The following is a 19,470-nucleotide window of genomic DNA, read 5'->3' on the forward strand; positions in this document are numbered from 1 at the left end:
ATATGATAATACTTTTATGATCCTCTCAACTCACAACATGTTCCTTTCAAACAAATCTCTTTTATATATTTCCTGAGCAAAATCGTTCCCAAAGAAGAAATGCTTCTGCTCTCCTGATACCCGGCGACTGTCTTATTGACAAACATTTTAACCCTTTTAGAAGAAACACAGAAAAGGAAAAGAGATAGAGAAGTTATTTAGAAAACGTGAATCCAACCCAGTTTCTTTTTTGCTAGCAAATCTTTCGTTACAGAATAGTAGATCAAATAATTTTAATTGTTAACTAGTGGTGTATGGCATCGTGCCTTAAGGCAAATTGCTGGAACTTCCCGTACCGTAACAAAATGTTCGAGGAATACTAAATGTTTTCAAATAGATTATTATAAATCCTGTAACATTGTCTAATATTTATAAGAATTATATAAACTGAATTGCAGAGTTGAAATTATTTGTAAAGTATATTAGAACTATAGTCAGAATTAAAAATAAAATCTGAATTATTTTCGATATACAAGAAAAACTAAAAAAAAAAAAAAAAAATTATAAGAATTTTTTTTCCAAAATCTATTATTTTGTTAAGATAAGCAGAAAGTTCTTTGAATCATTTAAATCGGACGCTTAGTTCTCTCAAAAACTGCCATTTTTTACATATTTAGCTCCGTATCTTCCAAATGGCTGGGCCTGCCTTTGCCAAAAACTAATAGACGCTTCTCCCAATCATTACTAATTGAATGTTTTTTAGGTCATTCAAATCGGATACCCCGTTCTCTCAAAAAGTCGATTTCTATTTTCTGCACTCTTTGCTCCGTATCTCCAAAACGGCTGGACATGCCTTTGCCAAAAACTAATCAGCTCTTTTCTCTATCAATAGGAATCGAATGTTTTTTGAACCATTCAAATCGGTTGATCCGTGCGCCCGAAAACGTGGACGAAAAAACGCGGACATACAAAACACACACACACACACACACACACACATCCATTTTTTCTGAAGTATGCCAAAATGTTCAGAAACCTTCAAAACGTCGAGAAATGTAAAAATTTTCAATTCCGATTTTTGGACGATTACTATAACTTACCCTACGGGAAGTTAAAAAAAATGTTTTAGGTATAACTTAGTGACAAATGAATGAGTTTTATTCACTCATTTGTTCGCTAAATTACATCTAAAAAATATTTTTAAAATTTTTGAAAATTTTTCCATGCTATTTCCATACAAAACTTTGATTGAATTGCGCTCTATCTAAACGTTAATATTAAGAGCTAAAACTTTCAGAGAATTGTTTTTTATCTATTTGGAACCATTTGAGCCCATGGGAGCAAGGAAATTCGAAAATGACCTTTTTAAGAACCACCCAGTGGTGTTGTCGAGCCGGAACGCGCCGGAACGCGCCGGAACGTCGTTCCGGCAAATCATTTTTGAGCCGGAACGCGTTCCGGCAAGAAAAAATATAAAAACATCGCTACATACAGAAAATGATTTAATAAGTAAATTTTATACGTTATTATTCAACTAATTTTTATTAAATGTTATTATTGTAATAAACATACATATATGTGCACAAAATGGGTTTTGTAATAATTTTTTGTTTCTTTCCTTTTCGAACGGAACTGGAAAAACATGAAAACCGGCTTTAGAACCGGTTTTTAAATTTTAGCGTTCCGGCAAAAAATATTAGCACAGAACCACTGGTTTTATCAAAGTAGTTTTTAATTTAGTAACAAATTGAGGTGTATGAACTTCTTATAGAAAAAATAATATTTATAAATTAAATCTTACATTCATTCGCATTTCTTATACGCTAACATCTACATCATAGGTTCCTATTCATGTATTTTTATAGCCTTACACGTGTGCCTATACGTTGCATTCTATACTACACGCCTTACATCTGTACCATACGCTATATTTCATTATATACTCTCAAATCCCTACATTGTACACCGAATACACCTAACCTATATCTACTATATATCCTATTACCTATTAATTTCCCTTACACGCTACATTAACCCTACCGAGAATCGAACCCGGGTCCGCCGCGTGGCACGCGACGACCTTATCCACTACACCACCGTAACGCTACAATCAACCGTCTTTTTTCGCGTGTCGTCGCGCCACCTCAGTATTAATTACCTAATTAATTAGAAAATGAACCGCGGAAACAACAGTGCGTCCCATATTATATTATTAGTGGGGGTACCCGATAGGGTAGTGGTTAAGGTGCGCGACTTCCACGCGGAGGTCCCGGGTTCAATTCCCGGTATAGGCAATAGATAATATATATAATAGGTAGAGATAATACATAGGGCGTGAGGTAAACCTATATAATATAGGTGAATATATAAATTAGACAGTAGTATTTATAAGAAGTAATAGGTCTGTAGGTATATAATAAGTTAATGACGGTATAGGTATCTCACGGTATGATAGATAATAGATATCTATCGATGATATACAATAATATAATATAGTATGATAGGTAATAGGTTATCTGTCATATTATTAGGTTAAGTCTTATAAAGTATTGTAATAAATCTTGAGTACTTTTATAACATAATAAATACCTGTAGGTATTAATGAATACAAATAATACCAGAATAAATATGATTAATGTCATTGAAGAATATAAATTATGTACTCAATGATTCCCTCATACTTGTACAATTTAATGTATAGACTAGCTGTGTATAATAGAGTTAATTATATAAAAAGTCAATATATTAGATTTGTGAGTTCTTATCGAAATATATCAAATTTTTTGAACCGGTTTATGAACCGGATTTTAAATTTTAGCGTTCCGACAAAAAAAATATTAGCACAACACCACTGGGACCACCCTAATATATATATACATAATAAAAATTTAATATCATATTCCATGTAAAAATTGTGCATGCGACTCTGTTACTGCGTTACACGAAAAACAGACCTGAAACGATTTTTAGTGGGTACAACTAGGAAATATAATAAAAGTCGATGTAAAAATTTTGCTAAAAATTTAAGAATATATAAATAAACTTTTTGCAATATTTGCACTAAAAATTTCATTAACCCAAAGTGCTTTCTATAAAGTTCCACGATAGACAGAAGATGACTTCAAAAATTCCAAAAAATCCTAAATTGGCAACATAACATTTTTCACAAGATTGAGGTCAAAACTTAAGGCATTTTTGGACTGGACAGGAAACAACTTCTGGATTTGATTTTCTACAAGGATCATGGTCAGGATAATAACAAGGACGTGTTTCTTTTTCCCGATGGATTTCGTTTTTTTTTCTACTATGTCTTTTATACCTGTCCAGGTAAAGCACCAGGATTCATCTTGGTCTCCAGGATGATACTGGCATATCCCATATTATCGGAACTGACCAGGGTATTGGTATTATTCATACTGGTAGGATGTACTGCAAACCAGCTGATAACACCTAAACCACGTCCAGAAGTGTCTTCAAAACGCATCTGGGTCATGGTTTTGTCTACATTGTGCAGATATCTAGATAAAAAAAATAATTGAGATAGATAGATATAAAGATAACATAGATAGATGAATAAAAATCAAAAAAATGTCCCGAATTTTCTATTTATTGCTAAAGAATGAAATATCGAATTCAAAGTCGTTTTATTCAACACTTTTATATCGGAGTCCATAAAAGTGTTTCCTAGGAAATGTTGTAAATTTTATCTAGTTTCACCCTATCCAACTTAAAAAGGGTGGTTCCATATGAAATTTTTGAGTTATTTGACAAAAACCAAAAAAATGTCCCTGTTTAGTTAACTTAATTAGACTTTATTCATAATTGAAACTTGAAAGATATTTAAGAATAATTTTTCAAATTTATTAAAGATATCTATTTTAGGCTGAGATATATACAAAGTATGAAATCAGTTGAGAATTAAAAAAACTAGTTGGTTTGGTATTTAGCCTTGAGGCAAATTATATGAACTTCCCGATATGTGTAAATAATCGACTTGATCAAAAAAATGTGTAAATAATATACTTCATCAATCCTACTTTAAAAAAAACGATAATAATTTTAGCAAAGTTTGACGAATTCTTAAAATTAAACTACTTGTTGTAAGGCCGTAATATTACAGTAAGTTCTATAAGACCATGATGTATATCGCCAAAAAAAGTTCCATGAAAATCGGCTTAAATTTTTTTTCAACAGTTAATTACAAGAAAACGGCTCGGTAGATTTTCACCTAAAATTAATCAGCATCATTCCCAAATGATATCTTTCGAACAGTTTTTGATTTTTTAAAATCGGTTCGGTAGGATGAGCTTAAATGTGGACGAAAAGTTCAACACTTTTTCTCAAATTACGAAGAAACGGCTTGGCAGATCGTTGCACAAAACTGACAAACGATAGTCCTCACCGAAATACATCATATGGCTTTTAAATTTCCAAAATCGGTTCAGGCGTTTTTGAAAAAACGTCGATCAAAAGTCTAATTTTGACAAATGCCAAAAAGACCATACTGATTTTTGCAAACTTTGACGAATTTTTAAAGCAGAACCAGTTGTCGTAGGGCCGTAATATTTTAGTATGACCTAGAAAACTATGGTATCTTTCGTCAAAAAAATAATCATAAAAATCGTCGAATTTTTTTTTTTAAAAACTTTATTACAAGAAAACGGCCCGGGCGATCTCTACCAAAAACTAATCAGCACGATTCCCAACCAATATCTTTCGAATGGTTTTTGAATTTTCAAAATCGATTCAGAATTGCGGGCTAAAACGTGGACGAAAAATTTTTCACTTTTCTGCAATTTACAAAGAAACGGCTTGGCCGATCGTCGCACAAAATTGAGAAACAATAGTCCTCATCGAGATACATCGAGTGGTTTTTGAATTTTGGAAATCGGTCTAGCCGTTTTCGAGAAAACGTCGATTTACGGCAAAAAATCTGTTCACATACACGCACACACACACATACACACACACACACACACACATACTTTTTCTAAATTTGATCTCATTCGATTCAGAATGGCTTGAAACGTCGAGAAAACATAAAATGAGCGAATCGGATTTTTTGGTGAAAACATAAACTTCTCCTTCGGGAAGTTAAAAATATTAAGTGCTGCTCTAATATCTTTAATGCAGTTTCCAAATGCATCAAACAGTGAGAGCTTTCTAAGAACTATTTAAATATAAATATTATATACAAATTTTATTTGTGATTTCAATAGCCTAACTAAATTGTACAAAGTATGAAGCACAATTGAGAATTAAATAAATAAAATGAAAAAAAAATAAGAAAAATAAAAAATTATAATGCTGCCTTAATATTTTCTATTTATTGCTAAAGAATGAATTATCGAATTCAAAGTCGTTTTATCCAGAAAAAAAAGATAAATGGATAAATAGATATAAAGATAACATAGATAGATGACATATTCGGTTAGGTTTGAGTTTATGGAAAATATCGGGTTGTTACGTAAGGAGTTTTAGTAAAAAAACGATTTGCTCACAGTTTTGAGATTTTTAACAACAATTTGAATTCGATATTTCATTCTTTAGCAATAAATAGAAAATTCGGGACTTTTTTTTTGGTTTTTGTCAAATAACTCAAAAATTTCATATCGAACCACCCCTTTTCAGTTAGATAGTGTGAAATTAGATGAAATTTACAACATTTCCTAGGGAACACTTTTATACATTCCGATATAAAATATTTCATTCTTAGCAATGAATATAGAAAATTCTGGACTTTTTTTTAAATTTTTGTCAAATAACTCAAAAATTTTATATGGAACCACCCTTTTTCAGTCAGACAGGGTGAAACTAGATAAAATTTACAACATTTCCTAGAGAACACTTTTATACATTCCGATATAAAAGTTTTGAATAAAACAACTTTGAATTCGATATTTCATTCTTAAGCAATAAATAGAAATCTCGGGACTGTTTTTTGATTTTTGTCAAATAACTCAAAAATTTCATATAGAACCACCCTTTTCAGTTAGAAATCGTATTCTTAGAAAAAATATTAAATTTCAATAAAAAAGATGTTTTTGTAAAACTAAATCTTTTTATTAGATTTTTAGAAGACTAGGCTTTGATATAATATTTGTAAGTTATTTGACAAAATCCAGAAAATGTCCCGAATTTTCTATATTTATTGCTAAAGAATGAATAAAATATCGAATTCAAAGTCGTTTTTTTCAAAATATTTCTATAGGAGTGTATATAACTGTTGATATAGATTTGTAGTAAATTTCATCTATTTTTACCCTATCTAATTGGAAAAGAGTGTTTTCTTATAAACTTTGTGAGTAATTTGACAAAAACGTTTTTCAACAAAGTGTTGGTCATTTTATATAGTCAAATATTCAAAGATATTTATTCACGGATTTTTTTAACAAATTGTTGGCAGTTTCATATATTCAAATATTCAAAGATTAGTTTCTGGTAAGCTAATGAAAATAGAGAGCCTAGTGAAAAGTTTTTAGGTTTATTAAAGAAATGTAAAGAAAGGTCCTTAATTTTCTACAGCAAACATTCAAACAATAAAAAAATCGAGTTCAGCTTCGTTTTGTTCAAAACTTTTATATGGGAGTATATAAGATTGTTTTTATGGATTTGTACTACATTTTATGTACTTTTTGGTAAACTAGAAAAAAGTGCCTTGTACAAAGTTTTTGCATAATTTGATAAAACAAAAAAATGTTCCTAATGTTCTATAGCAAAATTGTGCACAACTTAACTCCATTTCAAGCTCATTTTATTTATAGTAAATTTTATCTAATTTTTGCTCTACTAATAAAAAATGTTATTTCCGATAAAAAAATCTAGATATTTGAAGAAATGTAGAAAAATGACCCGAATTTTCTATTGCACTTGTCAAAAGATCGATTTCAATGTTGTTTTATTCAAAACTTTTATATCGAAGTGTACAAAAGTGTTCTCTAGAAAATGTTGTAAATTTTATCTAGTTTCACCCTATCTAACTTAAAAGAGGTGGTTCCATATGAAATTTGTGAGTTATTTGACAAAAACCAAAAAATGTCCCGAATTTTCTATTTGTTGCTAAAGAATGAAAAATCGATTTTGCTTTTTTACATAACGTTCATTCAGCATGTATACATTTTTTTTCAATAATTCATAACTTCTAAACTATTTATTTAAAATAACTAATATATTTGATAAATTTGTTCAAATTTAAATAATCTACAATATTGTCTAACATAAAAAGACCCTACAGCAACTCGGTATACTCATAAATCGCAATAGAAAATAATTATCAAGGATTGTATTAACCCAAATCCATAGATGAGGCTTTGTATTATTCATGGTAATATATATGTAATGGAAATTATATATATATATATATATATATATATATATATATATATATATATATATATATATATATATATATATATATAATAGATATGATATGGGATATTGTTACTAGATGGGATTACATTAATCTCTTAGAACAGATGAGAGGTTTTGAATTCATGTCAGTTCATCCAAACGATTCTGATAGGATTCTGATTATTATCTTTAACAGTGACAGAAATTCTGATGGAAAATGTAATAGAGACATCATAATATATATATATATATATATATATATATACAAAAGATCTTTCGATGCACCTGTCAATACACAATGATGCAAAGACACAATGAGCGATGTGAATATTCATTTTCATTTTCAATTGCGAGTTTATGGAATACCGAGTTGCTGTAGGGTTGTATAATGTTAGACAATATTATAGAAAATTGAATTTCGTACAAATTTGTCATATAGTTTATTTAAATCGGATAGACCGTTCAAAAGTTACAAGAGATATACCTAACATAAATTTTTAGAGCAAATTTTTTATAAGCAAAAATGGGTACTGTAAAGTATTATTTTAATGTATACCGAGTTGATGTATGGCATTATGATGTTAGACAATATTATAGATAATTGAATTTTGTATATTTTTCCTTAACATAGTAATAATTTCAAACGGATATTTTAATAGATATAAATTTATTTACACTGCACCTTTGCCAAACATCATATTGTAATTGTCTAGAATATTTTTAATTTTTGGTTGAGTTTTTTAAGTACACAGAGTTGCTGTAGAGTTTTATATTATGAGGCAATATTGTAAAGTATTCTATTCTAAACAAATTTTCCAAATATACTTGTTAGTTTACATTTATAGTTTAAATACAAAAGCAACTAACAAATCAGGTAATGTATTTGAGAGAGTTCAACCTGCATTCATTTATTATATCTCTTGTAACTTTTAAACAGTAGACTTAATAAACTCAAAATATTCTGCAAATTTGTTCAAAACTGTCTAACATCATAATACTCTACAACAACTCGGTATACTTAAAAATTGCTTTCAAACGCATAATATTGTGATGAGTGTATTTATAATTTATAGTACCTATTTAGTGTATTCATATCTCTTGTAACTTTTGAATGAGCTGTTTGATCAAAATAATGTTTTTCGCAAATTTGTTTAAAATTTAATTGTTTATATTGTCTAATATTATGTAACCCTTCAGCAACTCGGTATACTTTAAAATTGCTTTCAAACGTATAATATTGTGATGAGTGTATTTATAATTTCCCGTACGAATTTAGCGTATTTATCTATCATATTTCTTGTAACTTTTGAATGAGCTGTTTGATCAAAATCATGTATTTTGCAAATTTGTTTAAAATAAAATTGTCTATAATACTGTCTAACATCATAACACCCTACAACAACTCGGTATACTTTAAAATCGCATTTAAAAACAACAAATATATAACTCAACCACCTTTTCCAAACAATTGCATTATATAATAATGGTCCCGGAAGAAGAAGAGTTTTCGTTTATTATTTTCGCAAATATTTTATTTTTTTGGCGATTAAATTAGCATATAAATGAGAGAGTGAAATCTGTTCCCTTGTTTTATGTTTTTTACATCCCTTAAAATTATGACAACCCTCGAGCAATAAAAATAAAATTATGCATAAAATATGTCCAGCAATAAAAAAAATATGTTTATAAACCGTAAAAACGAATATCTCTCGTTTTGCAGATGGGGATGAAAATAATTAGAGAAAAATTTATATATAATATATATATATATATATATATATATATATATATATATATACATATGTCAAAAAATATTAAAAGCTCCCAATACACTTCAATGAATTTAATAAACTTTACATTTCACCTTTGTTACTGTTTTCTATATTAGTATTTTTTTTTATTAAATGATTTATAACTTTTAAAATATTTGTCTATTATAAATAGTATGTTTGGCAAATTTGTACAAAATTAAATAATTCACAATATTTTCTAACATCATGATGATCTAAAGCAACTCGGTATACTCATAAATCCGCAAAGAAAATGGAAAGTTATTTTTAAAAAAAAATTGATATTATTATGATAAGAGTCATGTACTAGAAGAGCAGAATTTCGTTTATTAACGCAAAGGGTTTGTTTTGGTTTTCAGCATTATTCTAATAAAAGTCACATCTATCACTATATATTGTCATATATCGTTGAAAAGTATGTGAAATCATCTATAAATCTGTATATAACAATTTGTAAATGTTGTAACAAAATTATATGAAAATAATTCGCTGAACTTTTAAATGTGAAATGCCCATATTATTTTAGCTCAAAGTTTTGCATTAAATTTGCAAGTATTTTGTTATAATTTTATTCAATTTATTTTTATTGTTATCTATTGCTGGAAAGCTCATGAATTTACCTATTTATTTATATATAGCACTAGAGAACTTTTCAAACAAAATTAATTTAGGAAAATATTTGAAATTTAAAATTTAGTTAGCCATTTGTAGATAAAAAAAGTTTATAAAATTGTCTACAAATCTGTATATAACAATTTGAATCTGTTGGAACAAAATTATGTAGAAGTAATTCCATGAATTTTGAAATTGAAATCTTTGTAAGGTGTTCATATTGTTTCAGCTCCAACGCCTAGGTTTGAAATTATATTTATTTTGTTATATTTTTATTGAATATATTAACATTATTATCTATTTTTAAAAAGCTGATAAAATTATTTACAAACTTATATAAAGCACTTAACAACTTATAAAATAAAATTATACGTAAATTTTTAAATTTGTTTGTCATTAGTGGATTCAATGTTTGAATTTTTTTTTATTTTTAGCTTTATTCTATTAAAAGTTACCTCAATTGCTATATATTACTTTATACCGTTAAAATGTCCATAAAACTGTTAATAAATCTGCATATAAAAATTTGTAGCTGTTGGAACAAAATTATATGATTATAATTCGCTGAGCTTTTAAATTAACATATTTGTAAAGCGTCCATGTTGTTTTAGCCCCAACGCTTTGGTTTAATTTGTATTTGGTTTGGTTGGTATATTTATTTTGTTATAATTTTATTATATATAAAAAAATTGTTACATTTTAATAAAAATCTAAAAAAAATATCGTTTATTAACGCAAAGGGGGTTTAAAAAGATAAACACAGATTCAACAAATTTTCTGAGGTCAACATTCTTTTCCTTTTGTAAAATAATAGGGTTTTTGCTATTGAAAATATAATTTAAATTAATGATATGTTCCGAGAGCATTGTCTTGAACTGATTTTTATTTTTTGAATTGCAAATGTGTTGGTTCATTCTCTTGTAAATTATTGTCTCTTGTAAATTGTTATATATAACAGTACAGTAGTTTAAAAAATAAATAAATTAAAGAATTTCAAAGTTACAGAAGACATCGAGTTGCTAACTATTAATAGTGCAAAGGGCTATGAAATGATTGAATAGGTAAATTAATTAATTATTAAATAATTACTTACTGTGCCCTTTCCTCTTCGGGATTGTTCAAATATGCTGCTGGGCTCCTGTTAATGTTGGCTTCTAACAATTCACCTTGCGATACGAAAATTCGGCCAGGTACGAGATTGTTGTGGGCTCGGATTATACTCTAAAAGAGGAAAGGGATATAGTATTATATATAGTAATATATATATATATATATATATATATATATATATATACTAGATGACCCGACAGACTTTGTCCCGTACCCACATCTACGTTTTTTTTAATATCATATACTAATATTATCCGTTCAGTTAAAAATAATAATTATTGTTTTTCGAATTACTATTTACCTCCAATATATTAGTGATGTTAAATGTAGAACTGCTTCAAATAAAATTATGATTCTCAGTTCCCACAGTTACACTTTAATTATCCCTTTAACAAATATTAAAATATCTTCAATAAAATTGTATATAAAAAATTATACACTGCAATTTATAGAACAAATTTATTTCCAATAGCTCAATTTATTTTAATGCCAAAGGTTATATAATATTTTAGTCATACCTATAGATGTGGATGTATAAATGAATGAGTTTTTGTTTATTCACGACTAAAACATTGATTTTCCAAATGTATCACACAGAAAATTCATCGTCTGTCTTTGTGATTTATAGCATAAGATATACGCATTGAAAATTGAAGTCTTTTAAAAGGTGTAACAAATTCAGAAAGAATTGATATATAGCATTCGCGGTAAAGGTAAATATCACATTGAATTTTTCTACCCAAAATAATTGCTTCAATAATGTTGCCTATAATTTTTATAATTTCGTACCCTGGCTTTTAGTAATTTTAATATCTAAATTGCATTTTTCTCACTATTCAATATACATTATTACTTAAGTTTATATTTGAAGTGAATTAATTTATCAAATCCTGTTCACATGTGCTCTATTCAACCTACGATCAATAAAATTATTGCAGTAAATGGAGAGGAAAAAAAGTGTGCCCTGCGAATTTTTCTTTACTGTTTCAATTTCCTTGATATTTTGGAAATAGGCTAATCTTAATCTTAAGTTCAGAAGTGAAAATAATTTGCACCCTCCGCATTAATTGGATTATAACTCTTTTAATTCTGATTTTATGAGAACTTGTAATATACTAATTTAAAGGTAATTAAATGAGCTACAATTTTCTCTATCATAAATTTTACCGTAACTTCTCTTATTTTGAAACGGCGAAGGGTTAAAGGGCTCGAAAGACACTCTGTTTGGACAGCCGCGCACTTTTTAAACAATCATAACTCTATCAATATTTGTATAACAGAAAAATAATAAAAAGCAATAATTAGTCAGAAAAAGACCTTGAATTTTCATCTATATACCTTTATACGTATCTTTTATTCTTTCAGAAATATAATAATGAGAAATTGGTTGTTTTTTTTTAATTTTTTTTTATGAAATCATGAGTTTTTTGAAAATCGTTTGTACGAATGTTATGGTATTTTCTAGAATCCATCAAGATCTCTTAAACCAAGTTAATTCTAGATGGAATACGATGATTTTTAATTTTGGTGGAAATGGCACTCATAAACTTGAAAATTTGATTTAAATAAAAAAAACATTGTATGCGTCTTTTATTTGCATGATAGCTCACTCATTTTACACGCAGAAGTACTCATTTTAAAGCTCATTTTGAGCACTATAAAACCCCATTTTTATATCTAGCCTAATATTGTTCCTAGAAAACTTTATAAAACACCAATTTATTGGGATTTTAATTGATATAATTTTATTCATTACATGATTTTCGTTAAAATGTTTATTTTTGGAGATATTTGCAAAAAGCGATAAACAACGCCAAAAAGAAACGAATTTTTAGTAGCCAGTAACTTGAAAAGTATTTACTTTTTTGAAAAACGTTATTAAACATTTTTCTCTTATATTAGTTCTTTTATCGATGAGAAGAAATGTCATAAACCCCCCCCCTCCCCCGGGAAGTCTAAATTATTTTCACTTTTGAACTTGAGAGCAAGATGTACCTAATTCCAAAAATTCATACAAATTGGAGCACAGTAAAAAAATTTTGACACAAAACGCTCCATTGACTTGAGTAAATATTTCGTATCCAATGCCAAACATATGAATTTTTGACACAATGAAACTTCTAGATAATTTTTTGAGAAAGTAAATTATTTTTGTATTGTGATTTAGTAAAGTAAGGCAAAACACGACTGCATTAGTTAAAAAATAATAATCTGTCAAATTAATTATAAAGGGTATATACTGTGCTAAATATATAATGTGTCTTCTATTATTTTAATTTTTGGCACATCTCAGCTGCTTTTCGGCAATAATAATGTAGACATTACATTTTTCTCATTCATAATCATAAATATATTATATTTTAATATTGCCTTAGCCTATAAGTGAATAGAAATGTTTGGCAAATGACAGTCTTCATTTGTTTTTGATGTCAAACAATGCCTCAAATATTTTCAAAGTCAAACAGTGATGAGCGGTTTTTTGTATTTTTTTCTATTTATTTCTACAATCTAACTATATTCCTATGAATCAGAAAATACTAAAAAAATCCCTTAACAAACTTCAGAAAGATTAATCAAAATCCGAATAATAGTTTAGGAGGATTATTTTTTCATACACCATTACAGAAGAATTTTATATATATATATATATATATATATATATATATATAAGAATCTTATATATAAAATTATTCTGTAATGGTGTATGCAAGAATAATCCTCCTAAACTATTATTCGGATTTTGATAAATCTTTCTGAAGTTTGTTAAGGGAATCATATAATATGATATATATATATATATATATATATATATATATATATATATATATTACCTGGGTGATTCCCTGAGTCATAGCCTCGTAAGTTTCCCTGACAAAACCCAAAGTAGTGATGTCAAAAATCAGGTCCATCAGGTATCCTCCTGGTGCACCATGGGTATGGGTACCACTGATCAGGACATTCTGGTCATTGTAGAGATCTCCAAAACGTTTTTGGAGGTTTGCAATAATCTAAAAAAATAGAAATAAAAATATAACAAAAACTACAAAAACAATTATTTGTCTTGGTTGGGATTTGTATAGTTCAAGTGCAGTTTTAAAGTATACCGAGTTGCTGTAGGGCGTTATTATATTAGACAAAATTATTCAAAATTTAATCCTTTATAAATGTCCTAAATATATCATTCGTCTTAAACAAATAATTTAAAAGTTACAAGAGATATAATAAACTACACAACTACAAAAATTCACATATGCAATTATCTATTTTTAATGTTAATTTTGAAGTATACCGAGTTGCTGTAGGGACTTGTAATATTAGACAAAATTATACACTATATAATTTTAAACAAAATTTCAAAAGTTACAAACAAATTCAATAAACAAACGCACAATTTGTGCACCGGTTTACGTTTGGTGTTTTTATCCTATTTACAGCACACATGGCCGACGGCTTACTTCATTTCCCAATTAGTTAATATTTAATTATCAATTTAATTATAAATTTATTTAAAAAAATTACTTACATCTCTTCTCAAAGCTTGGCCAATCATTCCGGCGTCAACACTGACGAAGACATTTCTTGAAGTTCCATCATCAAAGACAAAAGCCCTTGAAAATTGTCGAAGGTGGATTCCTGTGCCTTTTTGGGCTATATTTGCATAACCCATCTGAAAAATAGACAAAAATTGATTGAAATTATATTATTATATATGTATATATATATATATATATATATATATATATATATATATTTTTTTTTTTCTTTCCAATTGCAAATATCTTCAATCCATCAATTGCATTCATTTCCAGCTATTTCCATATTTTTATTTTTCATTGATAAATTTTCACAAACGGAAATTGAAAATGTTGCACGTTTTCCATACAAAATGGTCAATCTGTGTGAATTGATGAAAAATGACCGCATTTATACGAAAAAGAGATAAATTTGCAATTGAATTTATGAACTATTGTGTAAATAGAGAGATGTTCGAATATTTTGACGTAAAAAGTTCTTTGTTATTTTATAAAAAGAACGTGATTTGATATTTTAAACAATAATTCAAATATTGAAGTGTATAAGTTTTTTGTGTTAACTTTCACTAATTGTAAGATTAACAAATAATATCTTTCTCAAAACTTATCTTGAAAAAATCTGAATTGATTTTTTTTACACAGAATTTATTGAAAAATAAGTCATTGATTTTTTTAGTTTTATTGATTAGAATATTTAGAAATATATTCATATATATAGAAATTCAAAATAGTCAAAATTTACTGTTTTAAGTTTGTCTATTTTTTTCTTTACTGGATAAATATAAACTGAAAAATTGTAGTTTTTATTCTAAAATTCTAACAAATATGTACTGTATATATTTTTTAAACTGTATCTTATTTTCTGTGATTTTTTTTAATTAATTAAAAAGTATGAAAACTAAACTATATTTACCCTTTTTTTAATTTTTTTTTCATACATATTCATTGATTTTTTTTTTTAGTTTTATAGAATTTGCTAGGTAGAAGTTAGTCAAAATTCACTATTTTATATTTGTCTATTTTTTTCTTTACTGGATAAAAATGAATTTTTGATACAATGAAACTTCTAAATAATTTTTTGAATAAGTAAGGCAAAACACAACTGCATTAGTTAAAAAATAATAATCTGTCAAATTGAATTGATTCGTTAAATATAACCAGAAAAATTGTAGTGTTTACTCTGCAAGTCCAAGGATTATTTTTTTTAAACTATGAATTTTATTTATTTTTTAATATTTAATAAAACTATATTTACTAAAATACTCATCACTTTATTCATACATTTACTAAAATTCTCATAATCACTTTTTTCATACATTTTTATCGTAGAAACTGAAGTTCTGGAAAATTTTGAAGTATTACTTGTTTTTTAGCTAATATTTTCAGAATTTGATCCACTTGTGAATTGAATTTACTATAATTACTATTTGAGATTATTTTATATATATTGTACAAAAAAATACTACAAATATTTTAGTATTTTCATAAATACTATAAGAGAAAAGCTAGTTTTACTTTGAAAGTCTGAACGATGGTACTTTTTTGCTTGGCTCTACGTAAAATTCTGGAGGATTTTTTGAAAAATTGATTAAATAAGCTTAAACTAGATAAAATTTATTATTTTTTTTGTAAATGACTAGTTTTTCTATATTGTATTGGCAAAATACTACAAGACCCAGAAAACAAATTAATTCTATTCTGGAAAATCTGGAAGTCTTACTGTGTGTATTTTTTGCAATTTGGACTGAAACTACAATTCTAGCCACATTTTTGGAAATCTAGTTAAATAATAGGTTGTCAAATATCTCCCTTCCGCCTTTTTGTATTATAAACCAAGAGCAAAAAAGCGGAAGGGAGATATTTGACAACCTAATATGCAGAAACTATATAAAATTTACTAAAAGTTTCATAAATCACAATTTTTTCTACGTCGTTCTATAGGAAATACTGCAATCTTTAAAATTTAGAAACAATTTGATTGAAAGTTTAACTTTTGAACTAAAATTAAATTTTGATCAATAAATTATCGATTTAGTTTTTAATAAACAATTCAAAGTTTTAACTGCCAAAATTATGTTATTAAAAAACTTAGTTCACAAATTGATAAATGATTTTGTATCAATTTACTTTGTACCAAATTTTACCATGTGTACCCAGCCTAATAATAATCCAACAACGAAACAAAAATAGTAATAAATCACTGACCACATCATATATCATTTCAAAGGACATCCAGACGAATATTAAAATTGAATTCGTATCAAATGCATTTTTTTCTTATTTTTTCTCATTTTTTCGTACAAAATGACATTGATGCAGTGGCGTAGAAAAGTTTGAATAAATATTTAACTTTAGTTGAGTGCATTGAGGTTATTTCTAAAAGGACTTTGATAAATGGTGAATGATTTATGGTGGAGGAAAATATGAAGATTTATTTATATTTATACGAGAGATGGACGATACGAGTTTTGCATATGGTAATGGATCACTATTTATATTCTTGAGAAAAAGCTTGTAGTTTGTAAACTATACTGTTTTTAGGAAAAATGATAATAATGAAAGTTTTTGTAAATTTTATCTATTTTTTGCATGTTCAATTAGATTTATATAAAGTTTACTAAAACTAGAATTACAGCTCAAACATGTAAAAAAGTACACATTGTTAGATTTCTAGTATTTTCAAGGAGTATAAGTTTGTGTTCTAGGGCTTGTAGTATTTTTCCAGTGCAATATACAAAAGTTAGTAATTTACAAAAGTTTTTACAAATTTCATCTGGTTTCTGCACATTTAACTAGATTTCCGAAAAAGTGGCTAGAATTCTTCAGCCCAAATTGTAAAAAAGTACACACATTAAGACTTCCAGATTTTCCAGAATAAAATTTGTTTATAGTATTTTCCAATACAATATATAAAAATCAGTAATTAACAAAAAATTTCCATAAATTTTATCTAGTTTCTGCACATTTAACTAGATTTCCAAAAAAGTGGCTAGAATTAAAGTTACAGTCCAAAAATATAAAAAAGTTTTAGAAACTTTCATAGAAGTCATAAAATAGTTTTTTGGAAATTTGTTCAATAATTAAAAAATTAAAAAAAAGAAAACACTTAAAAAATTGTGAAACAAAATATTTCTTTTATCTAAATACCTAAAAATTTGTAAAATAAGGAAACTTGTATTGTAAAAATACTTAATAATAATAGTAAAAATGATTATTATAATATTATTATTAATAATAATAACAATAATATAAGGCACTTAAATTTGTTAAAAATCATAAAAGTACCTAAAATTTGTTAAATAAAATAATTATATGTAAAAGTATTGTAAAGCTTATTGAAATACTTATTAAATTTTTAAAAATACTTGCAACAAACAAACTAGTTATATTTAAAAATAATTAAAATTAACTAAATATAAATAAGTTTATAGTAAATAAATTAAATAATAAATAAATAAATAATAAAATAGTTATTAGTTAATTAAATTATGTTAAACCTATAAAATATTGACTTAAACCTTATTAAAATATTATACCGACGGCTTGTAAAATTCATAAATAAATAAATAAATAAATAGTTTTTTGTTCAAGCAAAAACTGTATTTTAGAACACAAAAAAAATTGGATCTAAGTAGCTAAATATTCATTTTCTTCTACTAAGTTAATTATTTACACATATAGGGGACTTCATACAACTTGCCTTAAAATTCATTGTCACTTACAACTAGTTTTTCCTAATAAAATTAATTTAAAACCATAATTTTGCACCGTCCCAGCCTAAACCGGTAGGCCGGGATGTCGTTTAACCTGGAACGACGCGTCGTTTTAGGTTGGAGCAAGATTTGGCGTACCGGTTTGGGAAAAAATAGTTAAAATTGGATTTTTATTGAATAAATTGATTATTTTTAGATACCAAAAAGTTTGTGCAACTTGTCTTAAGGCTGCAATGTTGCTTGCAACTAGGTTAGATTATATAAAAGTATAAAAAATACAAAAAAATGCTGACAAACTTTTTCTTTGAAGTTTGCTTCAACGTTTTGCAGTCTTTTGCATAAGAATTTATTTTAAGGATATTATTAGTACTACAAAGCTGTATTTTAGATATGTTATTTTTGAAAGTATATATTAAATTATAAAATTACAAACACAACCAATGTTGAACAAAAATTTTGATTTATCCCCCAAAATTACAAAAACCAAAAACAATCCACCTTGTGACTATAAATCCACATTTATTTTGCCAAAAATTAATTTTCTAAACTAAAACAATCTCTCTGTATTATTTTGCGCCTTATGAATGAATTCTAGAAATGTGTGTTTGTCGTTTATTTAATGTTTTTGCGTAGATTGTGTTATCTCGAGCGGAAAATTCAATTTATGTCAGGTGAGAATTCGCTGAACAAATATGACATTGAGATAATATATATATGAATACACACGTTTGTACTAATGAACTGAACTATTTTGTATAATTATATATATATATATATATATATATATATATTATAAATTATAATTTATGCAGTAAGTGCAATCACAATTTCATAAATTCATGTACTAATGTTTTCTTCCACAGCTGTTACATAAGTCTTAATTAATTTCCAAATTAATTTTATGCTTAGAAATTTTGACATAGTTGTATAGAGAAATTTATTCTATATATATATATATATATATATATATATATATATATATATAATATTTTAATTAAAAATTCATTTGATATAAAAATATGGTGCACGTACTTCTAACAAATTATGTAACGTATTTACAAATTACTTTTTATAACATTTAGAATTTTTAGACTTTTAATTTCAGAATTTACTTTTAATAATATTTAGAATATATGTTAAGTTTTCTTATCGTGTTTATTGTTTTTTGTTTTTATTTTCTCAGCAAACAGATTTCGTTATAAACGATATTAATTTCATAATTCGGTGTTCCGCAAGGTTTACTTCTTGGCCCTTGCTAATATTCAATTTATATAAAGATTCAATGATTAATAATTTAATAGTACTTTTTTAGTATGTGGATTTAAATGATAGATTACTAAATATTTAATAAATAATATTTTTTTTAGAGAATTTACTATGTGA

General features: G+C 26.6%; 1 protein-coding gene across 1 annotated transcript in view; it reads right to left on the reverse strand.

Annotated features, from left to right (window-relative positions):
* LOC113389125 (neutral ceramidase) overlaps positions 1-19,470 on the reverse strand; it is a 152,985-nt gene that overhangs the window by 131,735 nt on the left and 1,780 nt on the right. The window contains exons 2-5 of the mRNA XM_026626178.1: positions 14,365-14,508; positions 13,673-13,849; positions 10,825-10,952; positions 3,299-3,497 (exon numbers count right to left, since the gene is read on the reverse strand). Of these exons, the coding sequence (XP_026481963.1) occupies positions 3,299-3,497; positions 10,825-10,952; positions 13,673-13,849; positions 14,365-14,508 (648 nt within the window). The remainder of the gene's footprint in view (positions 1-3,298; positions 3,498-10,824; positions 10,953-13,672; positions 13,850-14,364; positions 14,509-19,470) is intronic.

The sequence above is a fragment of the Ctenocephalides felis genome, unplaced genomic scaffold, assembly GCF_003426905.1.
Source record: "Ctenocephalides felis isolate EL2017-DRISC unplaced genomic scaffold, ASM342690v1 CF-g0.4_SCAFFOLD_03573, whole genome shotgun sequence".
Classification (NCBI taxonomy): domain Eukaryota; kingdom Metazoa; phylum Arthropoda; class Insecta; order Siphonaptera; family Pulicidae; genus Ctenocephalides; species Ctenocephalides felis.